At 41.8% G+C, this 24,142-nt stretch overlaps 1 protein-coding gene across 15 annotated transcripts in view; it reads left to right on the top strand.

The window, feature by feature from the left end:
- Nucleotides 1-24,142, top strand: part of ZMIZ1 (zinc finger MIZ-type containing 1) — a 607,902-nt gene that overhangs the window by 575,866 nt on the left and 7,894 nt on the right. For 14 of the 15 annotated variants that reach the window (XM_019502344.1, XM_019502343.1, XM_019502355.1 and 11 more), the window contains 8 exons: nucleotides 4,695-4,905; nucleotides 6,521-6,626; nucleotides 8,855-9,015; nucleotides 10,040-10,107; nucleotides 12,684-12,752; nucleotides 13,427-13,674; nucleotides 16,284-16,447; nucleotides 23,358-23,606. In XM_019502344.1, coding sequence (XP_019357889.1) covers nucleotides 4,695-4,905; nucleotides 6,521-6,626; nucleotides 8,855-9,015; nucleotides 10,040-10,107; nucleotides 12,684-12,752; nucleotides 13,427-13,674; nucleotides 16,284-16,447; nucleotides 23,358-23,606 — 1,276 coding nt within the window. The remainder of the gene's footprint in view (nucleotides 1-4,694; nucleotides 4,906-6,520; nucleotides 6,627-8,854; nucleotides 9,016-10,039; nucleotides 10,108-12,683; nucleotides 12,753-13,426; nucleotides 13,675-16,283; nucleotides 16,448-23,357; nucleotides 23,607-24,142) is intronic. The other variant, XM_019502349.1, reaches the window with a different exon arrangement.

The raw sequence follows: 24,142 nt of genomic DNA, 5'->3' as shown, positions 1-24,142 counted from the left end.
AAACCTAGCCAGATTACCTTCCAGGAAGCAAGGGGAAAGGGGGGAACTTTGTTAGAAGCTGAGACTTTGTTAAGCTAAGGGGAATGGGAGGAGTGAATTGAGTGAATTTGGGTTCATTAGAGGCAGGTCTTGCCAGACCAACCTGGTGACCTTTTATGACTAGGTCACCAAATCCTTAGATGCAGGTGTCGCAGTGGATCTAGTCTTTCTGGACTTTAGGAAGGCCTTCGACATGGTCTCTTACCCCATTCTCATAAAAAAAACTAGGAGATTGTGGTGTTGATGCCTACACAGTCAGATGGGTCACTAACTGGCTGGAGGTCCGCACACAGAGAGTGGTGGTGGACGGGTCTTATTTGACCTGGAGGGATGTGGGCAGTGGGGTTCCACAGAGCTCGGTCTTCGGGCCTGCTCTGTTCAACATCTTCAACAGCGACTTGGATGAGGGGGTAAAAAGCACCCTGTTCAAATTGACAGATGACACCAAGATGTGGGGAGAAGTGGGCACGCTAGAAGGAAGGAATAGGATGCAACTGGATCTAGACAGGTTACAGGGGTGGGCCGATGGGAACAGGATGGGGTTCATCACTGACAAGTGCAGGGTAATGCATCTGGGGAGGAAGAACCAGCAGCATACCTACAGGCTGGGGAACTCCCTTCTCGTCAGTGCCGAGGCAGAAAAGGACCTAGGAGTCATCATTGACACCACAGTGAACACAGGCCGACAATGTGGGAATGCAGTCAGGAAGGCCAACCATACTTTGTCATGCATCCACAGATGCTTCTCAAGCAGGTCCAAGGAGGTGATCCTCCCCCTCTATGCGACATTGGTCAGGCTGCAGTTGGAGTACTGCATCCAGTTCTGGGCACCACACTTCGGGAGGGATGTGGACAACATGGAGAGGGTCCAGAGGAGGGCCGCTCACATGATCAGGGGGCCGTAGGGCAGGCCGTACGAGGAGAGGCTACGGGACCTGAACCTGTTCAGCCTCTACAAGAGAAGGCTGGGGGCGGATCTAGTGGCTGTTTACAAACTAGTCGGGGGGACCAGCAAGCACTGGGGGAGTCCCTGTTCCCCCGAGCACTTCCAGAAGTGACTAGAAATAACAGTCACAAGCTGGCAGAGGGTAGATTCAGACTAGACATCAGGAGGCGCTACTTCACTGTCAGGGCGGCTAGGATCTGGAACCAACTTCCAAGAGAAGTGGTGCTGGCTCCTACCCTGGGGGTCTTTAAAAGAAGGCTAGATGAACACCTGGCCAGGGTCATTTGATCCATTACCCTTTTCTGGCATGGTAGGGGGTCGGATTTGATGATCTGCTCACATCTCTTCCAACTATGAAATTATGAATGGGGGAGATTGCCTGCTAGAAGCAGAAGCCTTGCTGAGCCAAGGTTTTGCTGAAGCCTTAGCAGAAGAGTGTCAGAGATACAGGATCTCTAGTCTATCCACCAAATGTGATGGGACAAAGAGCAATTCTGAAAAAGAATTATTTAAATGTATTTGTTGACTAGCTTTTACTCTATCAGGTTAAAGACATGCATGGCTGAGACCAGCATGCTAAGATCACTTATGAAAGGCATTCAAAATGAAGTATATTCCTTTCATCCATCATGCACAATCTTTTCTTATTGTGTTGGTACCTGATCAAGAAATACACCTTTCTCAGCCATTTCATGACTGCTTCTAGTTTCACCTAGGACTCAGTGTTGCAAAGGAATCTAAGAAAGGCCAGTAGAAGTCCTGATATCAAGGGGCATTCAGTTGACTAGGAAATGAAAGATAATTTATCTTATATACTCAGGATAACTGTCTGTATACAACCTGTAAGTTCCCTTACATAGAACTAGAGTGAACCACACAGCTGGAGTGCTGCTGTTCCCATATTCTACTTTTCCTTCACTTCCAGTAATTACTTTTTGTCAGACTGAGGAAACTTTCTCTCTGGATAATATTTTGTATCACTGTAATTCAAATGTGTATAAAATAATATTAGAGTCTATGTTGTCTTTGTCATGTGGACAAGGAGCAAAATGTACCTGTGTAAGCCAAATCAAAACAAAAGCTTTGATTGGCTAAGTTTCCAAATGCTTCAGGATGGATTTAAACTAGCCTCTTAGCAGAATATTAGAAAATAGTTAGCATCTCATTATTTTATTATATAGAGATTTTATTCTTACACATGATAGAATTGAGAAAATGAAACAGCTTCTTTTAAATATGCTTTGCAGTATGCCCACATTACTTCCAGTTTTTCCTGGAAACCATGCTTCAAGCCTAGGTTGGTGATCATAGGCTTTTGAAGTCAGCAGTTGGATTAATAACTTTCTGACCTGAACTTTTCTATGCTGGGATCCTCTAACTGGAATCTAGGCAGGACCCACCTTCAATTTCCACTATGATACATTCCTAATGCACAGCGTTCTGGGATTTACATGTATGAGAGATTTCAAGTAGGCCACATCCAATAATTAACACCTAACTTGGAGGTCAGTAATTGCTTACTTGCATTTCATTATCCTAGAGTCTCACAGCAGAGGGAGTTTGGCAGCTATTTACTGGTTCTTATTAATAAGTAATCACTACGGGGGATTGTGCAGGCTCATTCTGTAGATTTATAGAGCTGCACTGAGGCATGAGGCTGTGTCTTAATATCTGATCTTTCCCTTCTTTAAAAACCATACTTTGCCTCACCAAAAACATGGGTTTGCATTTAAATTCATTTTAATGAAGACTCATAGGTAATTTGTACTCTGTTACTGCCTTGAAAAATAAGTAATGTGCTGGGGCAATCTTAACATTCAGAAAAACAGGAACTTGCTTTCTTGTGTCAGTCCTCCCTGTCTCCCTAATTTTTCTCTGCTCATTCACATAATTGTGCATGCATGCACACACATGCACACACACGCATGCATCCACACACAAAAAATGCATGGATAGCCTTTGTACCTGTCAGCTGTGTCTAAAATAATTGATGCTCCAGTATTTATTCTCTATTACCATTCACTTAAATAAGAATTTTCCCAACTGCTGATGATAGTGTTAGATAGCATTAAGGAACTTTGGAAGTTCAAATTGCAATAAAGGAATACCAAGTTTACCTTGGAATGGATGGATTCCAATAAGTGAATGAGTGAGTTTAGGATTTTATAGGGAATGATGGAATAGAGCCCTTTTTAATGTTTTAAGTTAGTTAAAATATTGAGTACAACTTTTCTGTCATATTCATCCAGGTGATCTCAGCACAAGTATTTCTCCCCCTTTTGGGAACCCTTCATGCTAGTAGGAAACAAAAGGTTAGAGATGAGATCTACCATGAGGATTTTGCCTGGAAAGCAGTTCTTTTTAACATGTGGTGGTTTAGATTTATATGTATAGAACAGCATGAGGGTTTCCCAATTTCCAGTAATCATTGTATGATCTTCCACAGGCTGCTAAAGTCAGCAAAGTCCTTTTTTTTTTTTTTAAATATACTCTAAAAAAAAAATTAAAGAAATCCCTCTGTCCCACCCTGTTTTGGTGGTTCTAACAAAGTCTCTATAGAAACTGAACAAGAATTTACTATGAGATTGTGATCTGAGTTGCCACTTCCTTTCCCTATAAAGATTTCCATTATGAGCTAAGAGTTGCCTTCTCCAAGATTTCTGAGCATAAAGACACCAATAGTATGCAACAACAGGTCTTCTGTGAAGGAAAAGTACAGAGTACAAATTACCTCCACCTTCAATAAAATCAGTCTAAACATTTATATCCATTGCTTCAAAAATGTATCTAGTATTAATAAACAGCTTCATTAGGTTGCCTCCATTTTTAGATTCTCTGACAATCCAGCTGGAGAAGAGAAAGCTGCAGCTTACCCATGGTCTCTTATGATATTGTTATTCATGTCCTCTAAAGCTCTTCCAGGGGACCTCCAGCAAAGAAAACATGCACTTGGCATTTCAGTTATGACATCAGTATAACCAGTTTGGCAACAAAACTTTTCTGCTGTCTTGTTGATCGTAACTAGGCTCCAAAGACCTAAACCCTTACATTTTCAGTTTAACCTCTCAATCCACCTTTAACTTCCTGGCCCTTAAGCATATCACATCATAAAATGAGACTCATACCTATGTGACAAGTTGAAGGTACACTACTATTTACCAGTTCATTAAGGATTAGTTTCAGCTTGGCTTCCTCATCTTCCTTAAGAGCCTATATGAGTGGCTGTTTGGAAAGTAGGGTATGGGTATACTTTTGAGTAAACAGGGAGCCCACTGCTGAAACAAGCCTGAGTGAGATTTTTCTTTTGAGTTAACTTGCTTCACTTTCTTTTTATAAACACAAAAAAGACCTTTCTGACTTTCACCTTTTCCTTTGTGCTGAGTCATTCCACTGACTTACAGTCTACCCTGGCAGAGTGCTTTTAGATCTTCACATTGAATGTCTGGTTTAAATGTGAAGTTGCATCATCATCTGAAGGTTCAGGTAGATCCTGAGCATTAAAGCATCGTATCTTGTTTCTGTTGCTGGCTTTTCTGGGGGTGTTGCATGTTATTTGCTTATTAATTGTCAAGTGATTCCAGCAAAAAAAAATCTGAATTGAACAAAGCAGAGTTAAGAAAGGAAAAATAATATTTCCTGTAATCATAAAAGAGACTTCCTTTGCTATATGAGAACAAAGAGTTAGTTGGGTTTATGAACTGTACTACAGGTCTGACTTGGAGCTACAGTTCAAGTGCTACCACCATGAAGACAGACAAATGAACACAAACTGGCCAGCTTCAGTCCAGGTCAGCGTTAATGCAACCCCACTTACCATTGAACGTGGAGACAACAAGACATCTCATAAACCTCTGCACCTAAAGCACGTCTGTCAGCCAGGAAGAAACACGATTCAAATTACAGTCACAGCATGTTGTTGTGTAAGTACATTGATCTTGCTGCTGTTGCTGCTGCTGACTCTGCAGTTCAGCACTTTAGGAAGGAGCAATTTGCAAATGTTTCCTTAGATTAAGTTGACATTTTTTGGAGGGGGCAGGGAGGAAGGAGGTTCAGGGAGGGACCTATGAGGATTGGAGAGGTGACCAGATTGGACTGATTCCCCTTATGGTAAGGGTAACCAGAATCTTCCCAAGGAGGAAGTGCAGTCTCCAACCTTGGAAGTCTTCAAGAGGAGACTGGACAGACACTTTGCTGGGATCATTACTGCTCAGCAGGGAGTTTGGACTTGATGATCTTTCAAGGTCTCTTCCAGCCCTTAATTTCTGATTCTGTCATTCTATGATTTTTGCTGTGGAACTGAGGTAGCATTGGGAGAGCTTCCTTACACTGCCATGTGGAAGGACTCATCACTGAGGAGGAGAGAGGAGTCTGGTCTCTGTGCCCATTCAGTATTTGCCATCTGACAAGGCTGACAATAGGGTGTTAACATGAAGATGGATTTTCGTGCCATTGACACTTGTCCATTGGGAATTGGACTGAGACCAAACTCAGCTCTCGCTCAGAGTGACAGTGTCATTTGCTTGTCACAGCTTTGCCACTCTCACCCCAAGACAGATTCTAACCAATGAGCTAAAGGTGAAATGCTCATATCCTATTACTCAATTCACTGAGCTGTGCAACTTGCCTCCCACTGGAAGCTCTCAACTGCAATTAGTATGTATTGTATTTTTAATGGAGTGGGTCTGCACACAGCACAGCATGGGCTTTCTGCCATTTTTTTTTGCCAGTGGCAAGGATACAGGCTTTGGGGATACTATCCCCTTTCTCGGGGTCAGGATCTGAGACAGTTTGATGAGAGGCCTAAAGCTTATAATTGTTTCTGTTGCCTTCTCTGCACCATTACATGCACCTTGTCTTAAAAAACCCCACAGTTTGATGGATCACTTATCTAGATGTAGGGATGGGGGAACATGTTATGGGAACATGTCATCTGTGCAGCCCTCCTTACCAGTCTGAGAGGAGGGTAAGTGGGATAGGCACTGACTTGGGTTTTTGCTGGTAAGTGGGGGGGGGGGGGTTGTATTCCTGTGCCAAGACCCATGCAAGCCCATTAATTCAACCCGGCTTGCCCAACGTGGCTCATGGGTGCTGAGTAGTGAGTACCTGCTAATTTATTTCAGTGGGTACTTGAGCCCTGGAGCACCCACAGAGTTGCCACCTATGATAAATGGTGAACAGGGTATGGATAGATAATTCAGAGGCCATTTTAAATTCCTTGATATAACAGATTATCACATCAGCTCCCTACATTTTGAACTGTAAAGGAGTAAAAAGTGCAGAAAACATTGCTCTTCCTTAATAGCCTTTTGGAAAGCTAATACGTGTTTCACAATCTTGGAACCTGAAGCAAAGTAGCATGTGACTTTGAGACTATCTCTCAGGGAGTGCATGAACTCAGTGAATCCAAACCAACGCTGGTATGTACATGCAGGGTTCCTACTGAAGTCATGCATCCAAGGGTAGACTCACATCCGTAGTGGTATGGTCACTTTTTTGTATTTGTTTCTGTTAGTAACTCAGTGCTTTTTCTTGCAGTCACACTTGTTCGTGTTGCAGTTAGTACACCGGCCATCAGTGCGTTCTGTACTTCAAGGCCTGCTAAAGAAACGTCTTCTCCCAGCAGAACATTGTATCACAAAGAGTGAGTTTTGTGTTTCTGTGGCCAGGGCTAATACAAGATTCCAGCTGAGAATATCCAGAATGCCTTATACTGGGGTGGCCAAACTATGACTTGCAAGCTGCATACAGCTCCCATAGCCATTTAACGATGAATAGTTATTTGAGCTGGGACACTAGATGCAGCTCTCTGACTCTGGGTCATGCTCATCTCAAAAGTTTTATGTGCTGCAAGTCTCAGCTATATCAAAAGTTTGGTTTGTGGCTAGAAGGGGTAAGAAGTTTGGCCACCCCTTCCTTATACTCAGTTATAATGTCTTACTCTGACAATTTCCGCTCACATATTGAAACACATACTCTACCCAGGGATTTGACTACACTCAGGCAAGCTCCAGGTGCTTGAGGGCATGGGCAAAAGATATATTGACACTGGTATTACACAAACTAAGGGATTTCTCGTACAAGGGGAGGCCTCAGAAACTTTCCAGTACTGGCAAGGCCCAGCTATTGACTGCATTAAACTCCCATTATGACACACATTGGACTTACTGGGACTGAGAGTCTGGCTCTGTATTTTTCAGTTTGATTTTCTTATGCATTTTGGCCTTGTACAGACATTCAGCTTCTCCTGGGAATGTTGTTGCTCTCCCAGGAGAAACCATGAGCATACAGGTGTTCAGGCTTTTTCTCTTGGGGGTAAAAATGGCTGCACCAGGAGAAAAATGACCTGAAAATGACCGGGATTAAATCACTCTCAGGTGAGTTTGTCTTGGGAGAGTGAATATCTGCATATGCCATGGCTTCTCTCAGAACATACAGTAGTCCTCCAGCTTACCCCTTTTCTTCCAGGGAGACGGTGTGTTTCTTGCTGGACTCCCCTGTTCCAGGAGATAGCAGAACACTCCCCCTTCACAGTCCCCACATTGTGCTGCAGGGTAATGCAGGCTGACCATGGGCAGTCTGGGTCAGCTGATTGGGCCTGCGCTGCCCACTACTGCAGTCTGTGGCCAGGCAAGCTAAGGAAGCCTGTAAAGCACACTGAGATGTGCGTAGAGCCCTCCCCCTGGCTGCACAGCATCAGCACTGCACACTCTCCACTCTCAGGGCTTCGTCATTTGAATTTCTGTACATGTGACTGAGTTAGTTTCTCTACCAGGATAACAAACCTGGGAGAATTCTTCCAAATTATTTGAAGTGTGTAGGCAACCATTGTGTGCACAGCTGATTATCACTGATTTAAAAATATATGATTCTGTGACATCTTAGAGGGACATAGAAGTGGAAGGGACCTCCTGGTTCATCCAATTTATTTTTCTGCTCTCATAGACAAGCATATCACATAAATCCCATTCATAACCAGATGAAGTTTCACCTTAAACAACTAAGGCTGCTATTCCACTTACTGGAGGGCTGTACTAGAACCTGAGTCCTCTGATGGTTTGAAATGTTTTTCTAATATTGGACATGGAATTATTCATGGATTGTTGATATCACTTTCTGCCAACATTGTCCTATAGCTTAAATAGTTCATCTTCCTCACTGGTGTTTGTTTCGTGATGGATTTATAGACAGTAGTCATAATCCCACTCAGCCTTCATTTTGCTAAGTTAAAAAAGCCAAAATCATCTAGTGTTCACCAGTATGAGAGGTTGTCCATTCCCCAGTGACTTTAATAGCCTATCTTTTTACCTGTTTGAATTCATCATTCTTGAATATGTATAACCAGAACTATAAACAGTATTCTAGAGGAGGTTTCACCAGTACCTTGACTAATAGTATTAGAATTTCCTTATTTCTGCTGGAAGTAACTTGATCCATACATTCTAGGATTGCATGTTGCCTTTTGATGGCTGTATCACAATGGTGGTTCAGAATCATTTTGTGATTGACTAATGCACCCAAAATGTATTTCTTTCTATTATTTCCAACTGATGAGCTCCTATCTTGTGAAAAAAAATCTTAATAGTCCCTAGGTGCCTAGTGTTTCACTCTCTGTACTAGTAAGTCTTTCCAATCTTGATTACTCCAGTTCTTCCTGCTTGCTATGCTCCTGCTGAACTGCTTTTTCATGAAAGCAGTTTCTCTGTATGCAGGAATGTTCCAAATAAACATGATAAGTTTGAGTGGGTAAGATGGCCAGTAAATCTTTGGCACAGACTGAAGTACTATTCCCACAAACAGATACAAGGCAGCTATATTAGGAACTACAGTGTTTATATGTTTTTCTCACACACCTAACATCTTCCTAAACAGTAAAGAGGAACTTCAGCAGTGTGGCAGCCTCTTCTGGGAATGCAACACTAAATGGTGAGGATGGAGTGGAGCAGACTGCTATTAAAGTGTCTCTGAAGTGTCCAATCACATTCCGGCGGATTCAGCTCCCAGCAAGAGGCCATGATTGCAAGCATGTACAAGTGAGTCCATTTCAGTGACTTCACACAGGTCTCTCTGCCATATATTGCTGTGCATTTTTAGTTGGTTTCTGTGGAATAAAATGTAATGAGAATTGATAGCTTTTTTCCTTAATTTGCATGTAGTTTTTCTTCAAAAGTTAAATTCATTTCAAATTTCAACAAACATTGTGATGGTTTTTTTAAAAAAAACATGGTTTTGTTGAAGAACATTGTAATTTCCCTTACTCTATTGCAAATCCCATGAAGTGTGATGAGCAAAGTCAGAGATGTCATTTCAACTGAAATAGTAAACAGTGATGTAATTTGCCAGATCTTCAGGTCCATGTGAAATTCCAGTCTTGTCAATACATATGAGTAATTCTGTTGAACTGGATGATTATATTCCTATATATGAATGTTAATAGGATCAGGACCTGAGATATTGTTTAAGCAAAACATCAGTGAATTCAGTGCCAGGTTGCCTTAGTAAAGACTAAAAAGAAAGGTTCAGTACAGGCCTTCCATATTTGGCCCAAAATATCTTATGTCCAACTTGTGTGGTCATTTTCAGGTTGTATGGCTCATCTTTATTCTTAGACATGCGGAGGTTGAGGTTTTAAAGTTGATTCATTTTACTCATCATGGTTTCTCTTGCGTTATATATTCAGGATATTATCTGGGATGTGTTTTTTCAACAATGTCAAGGTCACCAAAGATGCATGGGTCAGAATTCGGTCTTAACATTTTTCTTAATCCAAATTATAATAACTTAAAATAATACAAATAATAATGCGTGAGCCTGCTCTGACTTCTCTGCCCAGTCACACTCCAGTTTTCTTTGTCTTTATTTGCACATGCCTTCATTTTCTATCAGAAGGGAAAAATTTTGTGCTCTTACGTAGATAGTTGAAAGCTTCCTTTCTTGTAAGCTGTTTTTTCAGTTTCCAATAAATTGAAGTACTTGCAGTCATATTTTTCTCCACTGAAGTTTTCCTTTTGCTTGGTCAGTTCAGTTTACTGTAGTCTGTCTGTGTCTCTATTGCAGTGCTTTGATCTGGAATCTTACTTGCAACTGAACTGTGAACGAGGAACTTGGAGGTGTCCTGTATGCAAGTAAGTGAAAACTGTGTTGCAGGAAACCCCAGTTTCGTAGAATTTGTTCCAATGTAACTTGGGTCAAATTGTTAAAAAGATTTTTTATTTTGCAAAAGGGAAATTTTCAGGAGTGATAAAGTCTACTGGGACTGAAATCCAGAGGATCCTGGCTAGATGGTCTTTCCCCTGGTCTTGCCCCAGGGTCAGACCAATCATCATATTTGGGGTTAGGAAGGAATTTTACCCCATGGTCAAATTGGTATGGACTGTGGGAGTTTTTGCATTCTTCTGCAGCAGAGGGCATGGCCTCCTAGGATCTCTTGAGCTTATATTTACAACCTTTTACAGAAGCAGGATGTTGGCTGCTATGATTCCCCTGTTTTACCTATGCAGGTTAGGCTGTTACATCTTGCATTGTGTCAGGGTTGACTATACTTTTACTAAGAGGTTAGATTATGGATTTGTATAGGGCTGATCTTGCCTCAGATGAGCGGTTGGACTAGATGACTTCTGGAGGTCTCCGCTAGCCCTACTTCTTTATGATTTCTGTGGATGTACTGAAATCATTGAATAGCATAGAGAATAACAGTACCTGATGATGCTTGAAAGACAACACATGCAAAATGAATAAATGGAAATATTTTCCCTTGTGCATTGTAACTTGTGGATCACTTTTACAGAATGTTTGTAAGTCAAATAGTTGTGCAAAATTAAAGACAGACTCAAAATGTTATATTAATAAGAGCAGTAACTACAGAGTTACTCTAGCTAGTTTAAAATTACTAAAGCTGCTATTCCTTATGTATCAAACCATGATTATTCCGTTTGCATCAACCCTGACTCAAAAAGAAAATACCATGGCACCAGGCAGTTGAATTGTGGATTTGTGAAGCATGAGCCAAAGACAGTATACCAGGATAGAATTATATATCTGTCCTGGGATTACACTGGTGTCCTTCTCTGTAGTACTTTACTGCGCTTCAGATGGGTAGACAAGTTCAACCATCTGGTCTAGCCTTCTGGCTTACTTTGGACAAACTGCTGTAACTCCTCCTTGGATCGTTTGGGTGTGCAGACGATGATGACACTCTAGGAATAAAGGAAATATAATTACATATACAAGCAATTTTTGTATATGACTGACAAATTAAATCTGATTCTCAAAAAGAAATGCCACCATCAAGTACAAATTAAAGTGAAATATGGAGTGGAAGGTCAGAATAAAGCATGTATAGAAAAGGTAGGATATCTGCTGTAAAATTTCCTGGTGGCTGCTTGGAGGAAATAAAAGGCGCTTTGACATCATCTGTTCTCCCACTGGTGAAATATGGGTAAACTAATATTTTGGACAAGAGACTTAATCCAAAATACAGCCAAGCCAATCATCATCCTTGAACTGGTAATGAACTATCCTTTATAATGTTTTAGCTGGGGATGGGTGTCACAAGACATTCAGCCATTTGGCTCAGTTTTTATATCCTGCTGCTGAAACTATGATACAGCTCCCCCTCTGCACATGGTCCATGGAGGATTTGTGTGTGACAGCCTCAGCAAGGAATCCTGAGCTCTTAAGCTGAGGTCACTCATTCTTTTAGCTTTGGAGGTCCCCTATTCAGTGCCTGGAGTCTCCATCAAGAAGTCAGCTGTCACTTGAAAGGGACAGGATTCATACTGCTGCAGGTGGCAGAAACCGAGGACAAGCTTTATTTGATCACTGTGCATGCCTAGGCATCCAAAAATTGGAGTGCTTTCCTTCAATTAGCTGAACCTTTACAATCTTCAAGGCTGGACTGAAAATGTCATAGGATTGACATGCCTGACAAGACATCAGGGGGTTCTTATTTACATCTTAATAAATGCAAGTCAAAATTGTCAAACTTTGGTTTTTAACTCTGGGCATCTCATTAATAATTGGGGACTCGCATAACTAATTTGCTTTGGGGGTTTTTTTATATATATTTTTACTGAGCATCTGTAACCCCACGGACATCAGTGGAAGTTAGCGCTTGGCACATTTTCTAAAATGGGTCCCTTACTGAAATGTCTAAATATAGACTGCAGTGCTTAACTTGAGAAGCCCAAGTGTGAAAATCTTGATTTCAGCACCTGAATTGCAAGACTTTATTATTTTGAAGTTTGCTTTTATATAGCTCAAAAAAGGCAATAATTAAATTTGAAAAACATTGGTGCCAGCCAGTGTTCTGAAAAGAGGTTTTCTGTGTCTAAAGACTTATGAGTCCTGAGTAAGCCTGAAAGTTTCAGTCAAAAAAAAGAATTAAAACTTTGCACATACTCCAAAAGTATATCTATCTGTCACCACAGTCTAATAATGATAAAGACAACAGCTTTATCTTCACACTGCCCACATTGTGGTGAAATAATATCACTGTCCTTGGGGCCTGTCAATATCTCTATCACTTCACAGATAGAGAACTTAGGCATGTGAGCAACCTGTTCAGAAGGACACTGAATGTGTATGGCAGAGCCTGTAGTTGCCCTGGTCCCAGTGTACTGCCTTAACCACTAAAATGTCCTTACTCCCTCTCTGCATATACATACTTACAGATATTGTAACAGGTTTTCTTCCTTTCTAGTAAAACTGCTCTGCTTGAGGGCTTGGAGGTCGACCAGTATATGTGGGGGATTCTGAATGCTATACAAAAGTAAGTGAGCTCTGTTTATTTCAGGTCTTATTTTTAATTAATTGTATTCATTCCCTGTTCATATTGCAGCTATTTCCCCATGTTTAAGTAATGATTAGGGTTATTTAAACTTATGAGAATTGGAGTTACTTGTTGAGGAGGGAGGATAAACTAAATAGGCTTGGGAAATAGTAGAGTGTGCAGAGCTGATCAGCAGCTTCAACCTAGAGCAGGTGAGTAGTGACTGAAATTTATTATAAACCCAATGACTGTTTGGTGACTTTAAGTGAATTTATTCCAGTTCATTTGCTAATAGACCAGTTACCTAGTAGATGTATTAATGGCAGTCTCATCAGAAAGTCAAAAAAAAGAAAGAACGGGTGGGGAGAACACATAGTTTCTCATGTCTATAAATGTTTCCTGTAATTCAGGGTTGTTATAAACTACACAGGACCATATAAAGGAGTTTGCTTTGTTGTTCCCTTGTGTAGATAAACAGGGGAAGCCATTCTTTAAGAGCTGTCAAGCTGGCCTCTTTTAGCATCCTCTCAACTTGCATCACAAGGGAAAGACTTTGAGATTGTTTTGTTCTGGGGCAACTAGAAACTCTAGTTAGAATATAGCTTCTTATAGTAAGTTTTGCAAAACTGATACCAAAGAAATGCCAGTAATGTATGTGTTCTCATGTCTTCCAGCTCTGAGTTTGAGGAGGTTACCATTGATCCAACATGCAGTTGGAGGCCGGTCCCTATAAAGTCAGACATTCACATCAAAGATGATCCAGATGGCATTCCTTCCAAGAGATTTAAAACCATGAGTCCCAGCCAGATGATCATGCCAAATGTGATGGAGATGATTGCAGCTTTGGGTCCTGGTCCTTCTCCTTACCCATCCCTCCCACCACCTCCAGGGGGCAACAACTCCACTGAGTATGGTAACCAAGGTTGGTTTAATGCTTTCATGTGGGTAGCAGTGCAATCTGTGAGTACTATTGTGTTGGAGAGTCCCTGAGCAGAAAAAAATACACAGCCACAAGTCTGAAACTCTTTAACAGACCTATCATTATAGAGGTTTTTATTAAGGAGACCACTCTGTTTAGTAAAGCACTGAGTCTCAACCATATTTTTCTGAAGTGCTCCTGTGCTTCCTATAGTAGACAAAATACCAGATGCTCCCGTGTCTGCTTCTGTCACGCTCAAAAACAGTTTCTTCATCTTTCTTTTCTGTACGTCATCTTTCCTTCCTCAACAGCAGCCCACTTGCTGCGAAGGGGGTGGCTATCAGACAATGCATATTGAGCCTATAGCAACATCCACGTAAGCTTCACCAGTGGCTAGGCTCGTTACAGGTCATTCTTGGGTGCAGAGACAGAAGGTAGACTGCATTGCCCTCAACCACAGGAACATTTTTACTTTAGGAGGTCAGATTTAGAATTTCACTGCCTGCTGTCTTCTCTTCCACTTATATGTTCCCATTCAGGAAACACTAAATTGAATACTGGCAGAAGAAGTATGTATTCAAGCAACTGGTATATTGAGACTGACTAAATTATAGTGACAATTCTGAAGAAATTATTCTGAAACTAGAGACTGTTACTTTTGCACTAGCTGTCTCTCAAAAAGGGCCAGTTCTTCATACTATCAGAATCCCCAACTAATTTACATGATGTTTAGAATGCTTCTTGTAGATGTTTTGGAAAGAAAATAAAGATTATGTGCAGAATGTAGTTAATTTTCTCCAATGCTTGAGACCATATCAAATCAAGAAAATATTTGGGTTTTCAGGTAGGTGAGCAGAACATTGTAACAACAGCCATGGTCCTGTATCATAAGATGCATTTTATTCATTTCATATAGGGGAAATTTTGTAGCATGAAAGCAAAGTCATTCATACCAGGTTTTGTTTCCCTCTCTTCCACTGATTGACTATGACATCTTGGGCAAATTGCCCCACTTCTTCACTCAACACACAGACATCCAAGTGAAGCTTAGTACTTAAAAGCATTTAATGTTCTCTGGTAAAAAGCCCTGCAGAAGAACAAAGTATTATTATTATTACTACTACTACTACTACTACTACTACTACTTTGACATGGGTGGTTTAGTTTTAATTATTTATTACAGTACTTTTCAGTGTAGCAGTAAGCATACAGCAGTATAATTTGTAAATATAACAAAGCCTTTGTAACACACAACCTCACTCCATTAAATCTTTCCTGAGAAGTGGGGTGAGACCAGCTATGTTCTGTGAGACTTATCCGGTTTGCAGATTAGCAAAGTGAGAATTAGCAAGGCTCTACAGTATTTACATGATAGATCAAAGTCCCAACTTCTTTGAGAAATACTCTTACATGGCTAATGACTTCCATTCCTCTGAGATTAAACTTCTGCTTAACATGAGCTGTGCTGAAAAGCAAATGATGCAGATGCCTCAGTTTGTCAAACTCCCTGCTTGACTTGAACAGTTAAAGCTGCTCTACTTCAGCTAACAAACTGCAGCCTCTCCAGACAAGCTCCAAATCTGTTCTTTTATTTCAGAGCTCAGTATAATCCCTTTCAGTGGCTTATGTGAAATAGCTTGGCAGCTTTAGTTCAGTTCCTACTGTTCATGTCAGTAAACTACCTGACTTGGCAGTGTTGCCAACCCAAGACATTTTTTTTTACTGACATCCTGGAAAAATTTTACTGACAATTCATTTTTGTTACTGGCATTTTTCTTTTAAACTGACATATATTTTATGTAATATAAATGTAACCCAGGCTGTACACAACAGCTAGAAGTTATTAATGCCTATTTTCCAAAAACTGAGTGAGTTTGATTGGGTTTTTTGAAAACAAAGACCACAATAGTATAGGGTTGAGTCAACATACGAGGTCTCTTCTCTATTAATCATAACTGAAACTACATCATCACACCAAACAAATGGTAAAATAGAAGCCATAGTGATCTGGTGCTGCAGTTACTTCCTTATGTAGCCTAGTCAATAACCCTCATCATGAACCTGTGATCACTGTTAGACAGTAGCTAACATGGTATTTTGTAGGGTACTTTCTATAATGCTTGTGAAAGAAACAAATGCCACAGTATACATTTAAACTTAAGATGCCAGCCATGGTGATCCAATGTCTCAAGAAGTGAATATTCTTTGGGATCTATATTTTCTCAGCTGTATATTGCTATTCTCCTTTCCTAAGCTAATGTGGTGAGTCAAGGTGGTTGCTGTTTAAAATACCAATAGTTTTCAAGTTACTATATGAATATATCTCTACTACTACAGTTCCTTTTTACAAACTGAATAGGAATTGAACATGGCATTGCTTGATAAAAGTTAACCCTTTAATGGCAACAAGTATTTATGAGACTGCTCTAATTTTTTTCCCTTCTGCTTCATTTAGTGACACAGAACAAAATGCTGTGGTATTCCACAATAAGCATTCAAATCAATTCAGCACACTATGATGGCATACTGGGGCTTTTTTACAAGGATCTTTGCTGAGAGCAGTGTGAGAAAGCAGAGTCCCTTTCATAATAATTCCTTTCTTTGCTTCTTAGGTAACAGTTACCAAGGTCATGGCAATTTTGATTTCCCTCATGGGAATCCTGGTGGAACTTCCATGAATGACTTCATGCATGGGCCACAGCTGTCCCACCCTCCAGACATGCCAAGCAGCATGGCAGCTCTTGACAAGCCTCTCAGCCACCCCATGCAGGAATCTGTAAGTAAAGTTAAAGCCTGATCTTCCCTTTTTTAATTCTTGGGGTAAGGAGCAATAGAGGAATCTGTATCTTGATTGTGAGGTGCTCTTGTCTTGTAGTGGATTCTTCTATGACAGTTTCTGAAATAGGAAAGATCTAGAAAATAGGGTCAGAAGTGCTTTTCTTTTAGGGTTTGATTTTGGGGTAAGGGAGGCAGCAGATTTGAGCTTTTGGAGTTGTCACTTAAGGTTGTTTATCTGAAAGAGGTAGTGTGACCCTGGACATTAGTGTTAATCATAATGCTTTGTAGCAGCACATAGAAAACCTAGGTTTCATTTCCTGGACCAAGAGGATCTGTGAATACCCAGACTCAACAGAGTATCACATAAAGCATAGCACTGACTTGCTTCAAAACAGGAGTGGAGCCTCCTGCACAATCATCCCTTGGGACAAAAGTTTACATCAAAACATTGTGACGTTACGTCTTGCCCAGGGTAAATTGAGGGTCTCTTTAAACAGCCCATAAACTAGTCTGGTAGGATATAGAATAGTAGCTTAGATGGTGATAGACAGACTGTTTGGTTTTCAAGGATAGATGCCAACCCTGCTCTGATAGCATTCAGTTGTTAAGAGGTTTTAAAAAAACATGATCCTCAGGTCTTAAGTGGACAATTAAGACCATAGGTCAGAGGAAGGTTGTTTATCTCAGAACACTGCATTTTATGTGCAGAATTTTATATCCAGAAAATATACTACTGCAGCAACAGTCAGTAGAAAACCTACCAGCAGCATTTAGCTTTTCAGGCTTGACTAGTCATCTATTTTAATTATAGAACTAATATATATATATATCCCCTTTTATGTTTGTTTAAATAACAAGACAGGGGCTGTATAACATCTGGCACTGTGTTAGATGGAATGGAAGAACATTTAACTTGACAAGTCATCTGTGCTATGTCTTTAATGACTATTAGGAAGTACAGTTGCAGTATATAATAAAGATGTGAGGTGGTAGCTGCCTCAGATTGCTCTACTCATTCACCATCTCTTGTAGCTGGCAGCAGGTTTTTAGGTTGGTAGGGAATAAGAAGGCATTCACAAAGGAAACGGTGCAAAGGGCACTTAGAACATGTCGGAAAGCCCAGAAGGTTATAGGAAAAGGCTGGTTGTAGAGAAGTAGTCCAGAAATCACAAGTGACTTTGTGCACTGTAAGTTAATATGCAATAATTCAAGGCATACAAGAAAATTAGTTTGACAAACTCTCTGCACCCAGCTTGGTGAGCAGTCCATGGTATCTCCATCTGAGTCAACTGCGTGGTACTAAAATAAAGTACAGTGAGCATTTGCTACCAGCAACAACCATCCATGCAAACCAACTATGCCTTTTGAAATCAAGGGTGCAGAGACTTCTGCTTTGCCTCCAGCTAGAGAGCACTTCAAACAAGTCATAAGTCAGTCGGTGCAGTTTGCCTTCATAACAGTTAAGCAGTGTTACTGCTTTTGTAGCTGGCCAAATGAAATTTCACCAGACAAATGGCAGATTATCTGCTTAAGATACGAGTGAGGAGCTGAAAAGTTGTATTGCCTTCTATAAGATGTACTACTTAGAGAAAATATTAAGGGCAAAATTCTCTCCAGCCTCTGCTTCCTGCAGAAGAGTAAAGGGGTAATGGGAGCCCTATTTTGCAGTTGTTAGGTTTTATAGGCCAGTGGGATAGCACTGACATTGATTTAGTAAATTGTGTCTCTACCTGTAGACCTTTGCTCCACCCATTCCTCACCATGATATGCTCCCTGTGCTCCTGCAGAGACAGAAGTAGCAGTCAGTAGTTCCTGGTATATATCATCTGATGGTTCCTTCCTGCCCACCAGGGAAATGCTTAGTTGACAAGTTATGGCTATTTTGCAGCTACATTGCCCTGACTGAATTGCACAATGAAATCAGATTGACTGTGAGAATCTGGCCCTAAAGTCTTCAGATAATTTCACTTGAAGAGGTTTTGTTAGGAGCCTGCTTCAGCTACTATTATTATTAGTATTATAAAGTGTCCATTTTCATCCCTCTATTTGTCTTTAGGTATCTTTCCTCTCTCCTACTTTAAAAATGAATCTTTGCTGTAGAAAGTGAACAAGACTATATAAATGTGAACAACAACTATGTAAATCGACAACTTATTGGTAACTGTATTCTATTGCACCAACTCTTGAGTTGCATAGCCAAATTTTCTGTGAATAGGACACCACTATATTTATATAACTGCACAACACAATGCATGATAACAGGAATATTAATATAAACCAGGTTAATGCATAGCATGTTTTGTTTACCTTTACCTCTTTATTCATTTATTTTTGTTTTTACTCTACTACACAGTACATATCTCCATTATAGAAACATAATCTAATGCTGCTCCTTTGTCCACCTCCAACTTTCCCACTGAGGTCGAAGGAAGCTCAGTAGCCAACATGTTCAGTAGCTCAGTAGGTATCTACCACCTTAGCACTATAAGAACTTACTCTCATTCTTGTAAATATTGTGCTAGTTCAGGGGCTAGCAATTATTTTGGGTGGAGGGCTGCTGCTTGATGAGTTTTGGTGAGCTGTTGAGAGCTGCATGGGTAGTCCCGCCCCTTCAGTTGCCCCACCCGCTGGTTGCCCTCTTGGGACCGGAAGTCCTGCCCCCTAACCCTGGACCTTTGCCACCGGAAGTCCCTCCCTTGCCTCTGGAAGTACTCTTTTTGGAGACGTGGCCTTGGAACCTGACCCCTCCCACAAGCAAAGACCCAGCCCACCCCATCAGGCTCCAGGCATTAAAAGGAGCCAACCCCCCTACCCATCACTGGTGCCAGCATGACCTGACCCTGACCCATCCCTGCCAATCTGGCTGGGCTCATCCCATCCCAAGTGGCACATGGCTCTGCCACTGCTTCTGCTGGCCGGTGCCAACCCAGCCGGGTTCCTCCCGTTCCCAGCAGAACATGGGAAGCCGGCTTTAGCTGCATGCCGCTTTTGCTGGCCAGTGCTGACCCGGCTGGGTCCATCCCATCCGGAGCAGCATGCGGCTGAAGCCGGTTTCCCACGTGCTGCTGGGGATGGGAGGAGCCCGACCAGGTCTTCACCAGCCAGCAGAAACGGCCGCAGAGCCGTGTGCTGCTCAGGACGGGGACAAGCGCAGCTGGAGGGCAGGGGCTCCGCTGCATTTTCTCCCTACCTGCACTGGCCAGTCCCGAGCAGCACACGGCTCCACTGTAGCTTCTGCTGGCCGGTGCCAACCCGGCCAGGCTTGTCCCATCCCCAGCAGCATGTGGGAAGCCGGCTTCAGCCACATGCTGCTCCGGATGGGACAAGCCCGGCTGGGTCGGCACCAGCCAGCAAAAGTGGCAGCGGAGCCGTGTGCCATTTGGGACTGACCAGCGCAGGTAGGGGGAAAGTGCAGCTGAGCCCCTGCCACTCCGGCTGGGCTCGTCCCACCCTGAGCAGCACATGGCTCTGCTGCCACGTCTCCTTCCTGGTGCTGACTGGGCTGGAGCTGCGGCCCAGCTGCTGCTTCCCCTCCCCAGTATGGGCCCAGTCCAACCCCGCACAGCCTGAGCAGCACGGCACAGCATGGGGAAAGATTGCTCAGCAGCCACTTGCCTGGGCTTACCAAAGCAGAACCCAGCCCAGACACTGTTTCTCTTCACCGGCGCCACAGGTTCTGGCCCAGCCCCCCCACCCCTCTCAAGCTGCAAACGTGGCTTGAGCCAGGGTGGGGAGAGGCCAGCTGGGGCAGGCTGAGGCCAGAGTTGGTTGCCTCACAACCAGAACCCAAGTAAACAGCCTGAGGTGCTGCAGCTGGTGCCGCTGGCTGCTGCTGGAGGCTTTTAGAGAGGCAGCCGCCATTACCTGGGTTTTGAAGGGGGTTTGCAGGCCGGAGGGAAGTGCTTGGCAGGCCGTATTTTGCCCACCCCTGTGCTAGTGCTTTCTTGCTTCTAGATCAGACTGATAGCTTAGCTCAGTGCCCCAAATCTGACATAAACGAACATCTGATGTTTCCAAATATATTACAAATAGTCTCATCTTGGACAGCAGGGAGCATCCTTCACATAGGGCTGAGTAGAGAAGGTTGATCACACCAAGTGTTTCAGGAAATGTGGCAAATGAGAGAGAGATTCTGACAGTATGTTTTAGCAATAATGAATTGGGTTTTTAGAAATATCATTCATCAACAATGATGTTCTACCCATGTAAAAAGAAGAGAAAAATAAATCCAAGATCTGGCATATGGCTACAAGAAAGGAAATGAGCTTTTAGTGTTATAGGATCTTAGTGGGCACCCATATTGGACAACTGTAACTATGATACATATTACTAAGTATATTCAGCAGTAATTTGAGGCTCTGCAGTGAGATGGAAACACAAGGTGGTGGATTAACCTGCATTGCCCTTTTTTCTACAGTCAGATTACCATTGAGGTCAGAGGATTATTAGGCCACAGCTGGCACATTTAGTATCTAGAACTCACACTTTTATACATCATGTCAGCACTGTGGTGCCATTAAGTAATCAATAGAGTTGTATCCTCACAGCTCTTAAATGTCTATTTTCTGGAGTGCTTACATTATAGGAATACCAAAACCCAAGAGAATTGGTGGTCTCAGCAGTCTTTGCTGTACACTCAAGCTGCACCTTGTTTAGACTTTGCATTATAATGAGAATTAGTGTCTTCAAAATATGATAAGAGGAGCATGAACAAAGATGCCTGAGAAAACAGTTTACTCTATAATCAGCAATCGGATATAAAGCTAGACAATGGATTATAATGCTGGTTTTTTGGAATCTTTATCACTTGATGTCATAATGAACAATTACCATCTAACTGACAAATACTTCAGGGACCAAAATGCTAATTTGACTAGTCAAGTCAAATGTCAGAAGGGTTTTTTGGGTTCAAATTGTATAAATTAACCAGACACCTCCAAAATAATAATTTTGTGGGAAGAGAAGGGAAAACTCCTTTCACAGTTTCTCAGCACAACTTTAATTTAACTGTTTTTAAAAATTGTTTACATTTCCACACTTTCTATTGGACATTTCTTCAACAAATTAATAGGGAAGTCAAAGCATTTAAATAGCTATAACTACTGTTCAGTTTCTCTACACTTATACATAGCAATTGTGAGATTTGTGTACTGTATGGTGCATAGCCTTTGTACTTGTCTTCCCATCTGGGAAAAGCTGTATGGCATAGTGCACCCTCAGACTGGTATAACTGGATCCATGCTAAAAGGGAGAGGGTTTGCTCCTATCTTTCTCAGTTCCCTTATGTCCTGACAATATGAAGAGGCCTACATGGAAATTATAGTTTCGCAGTTATGATTACAGTTACACCCTCTTTCACTGCTGTTTATTTCATAAAGAGACTGGAAAAAAGACTTCCATGTAAATGTCCATGGGGCCTTCACTGTATTTTCATTTTCAGAAGCATAGACATGACTAAATAAAAAATGACTGTTTTCAATTCAATGACTGTTGTAAAAACATTTCTATTAAGATCAGCTTTTCTATTCATATTAGGTTTTAGAACTTTCCAAAAGTAAATTTTAAGACTAGGTAGTCTGACCATGCTCTTTGCAGTGAAAGGGTCACTTCTGACACAGTGTTTTCTTTGCTGGCTTTTGTTGGTTTGTGTTGGGTTATTTTCATGCTGTTATTGTTTGTCTCTGCTCTTTTATTTCAGCTCTACTTTGTGGCAGTATGTAGACATTGTTCACATTTGCTCATCCATTTACCCAGTTAGTGTGAGGACACTGGCTTTATGAACAGCCATGCACTTTTTTTCTCATGACTTCAAGGTCAAGTTCTAAAGAATGTTTCAGGATTAAAAGTGACATGTAGGGCACTGACAGACATGTGGGGAAAAAGTGCTTTACCAGAAGAAGCAGCGTGTTAGTTCAACTCAGCTCTGCAGCGTCTGTACAGATTGGGTTTCTCAGCGGGGCTTTTTGGCGCTTTTAGCTAAAGCTGATTCTATGAGCTATTAGAGAAAAGTGGCATAAAAGTCCCATTGAAGCATCTGATCTATACAGACATTGGGCAAGCCGGGTCCAACTAACTTGATGTCTCTTTTGGGCATGCTCTGGGCTCAGCGCATGGAGTTTAAAGTGCCATTTTGGCGGGGGCAGTGGGTTACTTCTGTAAGCAGCTGTAAAGGAAGGAAGTATTGGGCTTGTGCCCTTACTTGCTTCTCTGTGATGTGAAAGGAAAACTGAAAAGTTCTCCTATAATAACAATGTTTTGAGCATTTGTTTGGTTTGGGGAGGTTTTCCTCCCATAAATATATCAAGGCTGGCAAGTCTTTACCTATTTTTATTAGAGGCCTCAGATATGAATGGGGAACTTTCTCAGCCCTCAGCTGGAGATGTTCAATCCCTGACAAAGACGGCGCTTTTGACAGGTTTTTTTTTAATCAAACCCCACTCTCCTCCAAGACTGGAGTGAAATGTCAACAAAAATCTGAATAGTGTCTGAATAAAAATAATGTATCTTCAGAGTTAATCAGGTCTCCCTTGAATAATTTCACTAATGTCATAATGCAATTGTTTTTCTGGTCATCCATAGGTGTTCAGGGAAAACACCACTAGGGTTAATTACACCTGAATTACTGATCCAAAAAAAGAGAAGACGGCTGCTTTTTTCATGCCTTCTTTTGCACATCATGGTAAAGCAACGAAACCCTGCACAAATCCAGTGTATTTTTTCCCCTTTGCTAATGACCTTTAAAGAGACAAACATTTCCTCTAATATTGGGATATGGGATTCTCTTTTCTGATTGCTTTTTTTTTTGTTTGTTTTAACATTCAGTTATGGAGTTTCATTTTCTTCAGGCACCTTGACCACTGTAAGTCGTGGCCTCACTTTCTTTTCCTGCTTTTTTTCCTCCTTCGCAGATCCCTCATCCTGGCAGCACTGATCAATCCCATAGTTCCATGCAGCAAGGTTTGCACGTACCTCACCCCAGCAGCCAGTCAGGGCAGCCATTACATCACAGTGGTCCTCCTACCCAGCAGTCCCGGCAGCCACCACAGGCCGCTTCTAGCAACCATCCACACAGTGACCTGACCTTTAACCCCTCCTCAGCCTTAGAAGGTCAGGCTGGTGGACAGGGAGCATCTGACATGCCGGAGCCCTCACTGGATGTAAGTCTGTGTCATACTATCATCTGCCTGCCTTAGACTGTGCTTTACGTTTCTGAGAGGTTGCGGGGGGAGGAAGGAGAGGGAGAGGGAAGCAGCTTTCGCAGCACATGTCATCGTTTCATGCTTTGTTACATGAACTTAATCACTGAAGCTGAGATGACAGGCACTCGTGGCTTGCTGAGAAAACCTTTCCGTTTTAAGCAGCTGCATGACCCTCAAGCCATATCTTTCTAGCATGGGTGTTTTCATTCAAGCAAGCTTTTCTCAAGAGAGAGTGCGGCATTTAAGCATCTTTCTTTCCTTCTTTCTTTCTTTCTTTCTTTTGACTGGTGAGCCTGAATATTACGGGATCCTGAAGTTCTCCTGAACAAGGGGCAGGGAAAGGAATCTTATGATTCAGACCAGGGCCTGAATTTGTAACTGAGCAAATTGCAATTTGGTCCCTGCTTCCCTTTTCTTATGGTTTGCACCAAACTGGCATAGTTTACCATCCCTCTCCCTTCTAGCTGGTGTAGCATTAGTGCTGTGCCAATATC

Source organism: Gavialis gangeticus, unplaced genomic scaffold (genome assembly GCF_001723915.1).
Source record: "Gavialis gangeticus isolate Ggan-Ray unplaced genomic scaffold, GavGan_comp1, whole genome shotgun sequence".
NCBI lineage: Eukaryota > Metazoa > Chordata > Crocodylia > Gavialidae > Gavialis > Gavialis gangeticus.
Note: the sequence above shows the minus strand (reverse complement) of the source record. Positions and strands in the feature narration are given on the sequence as shown.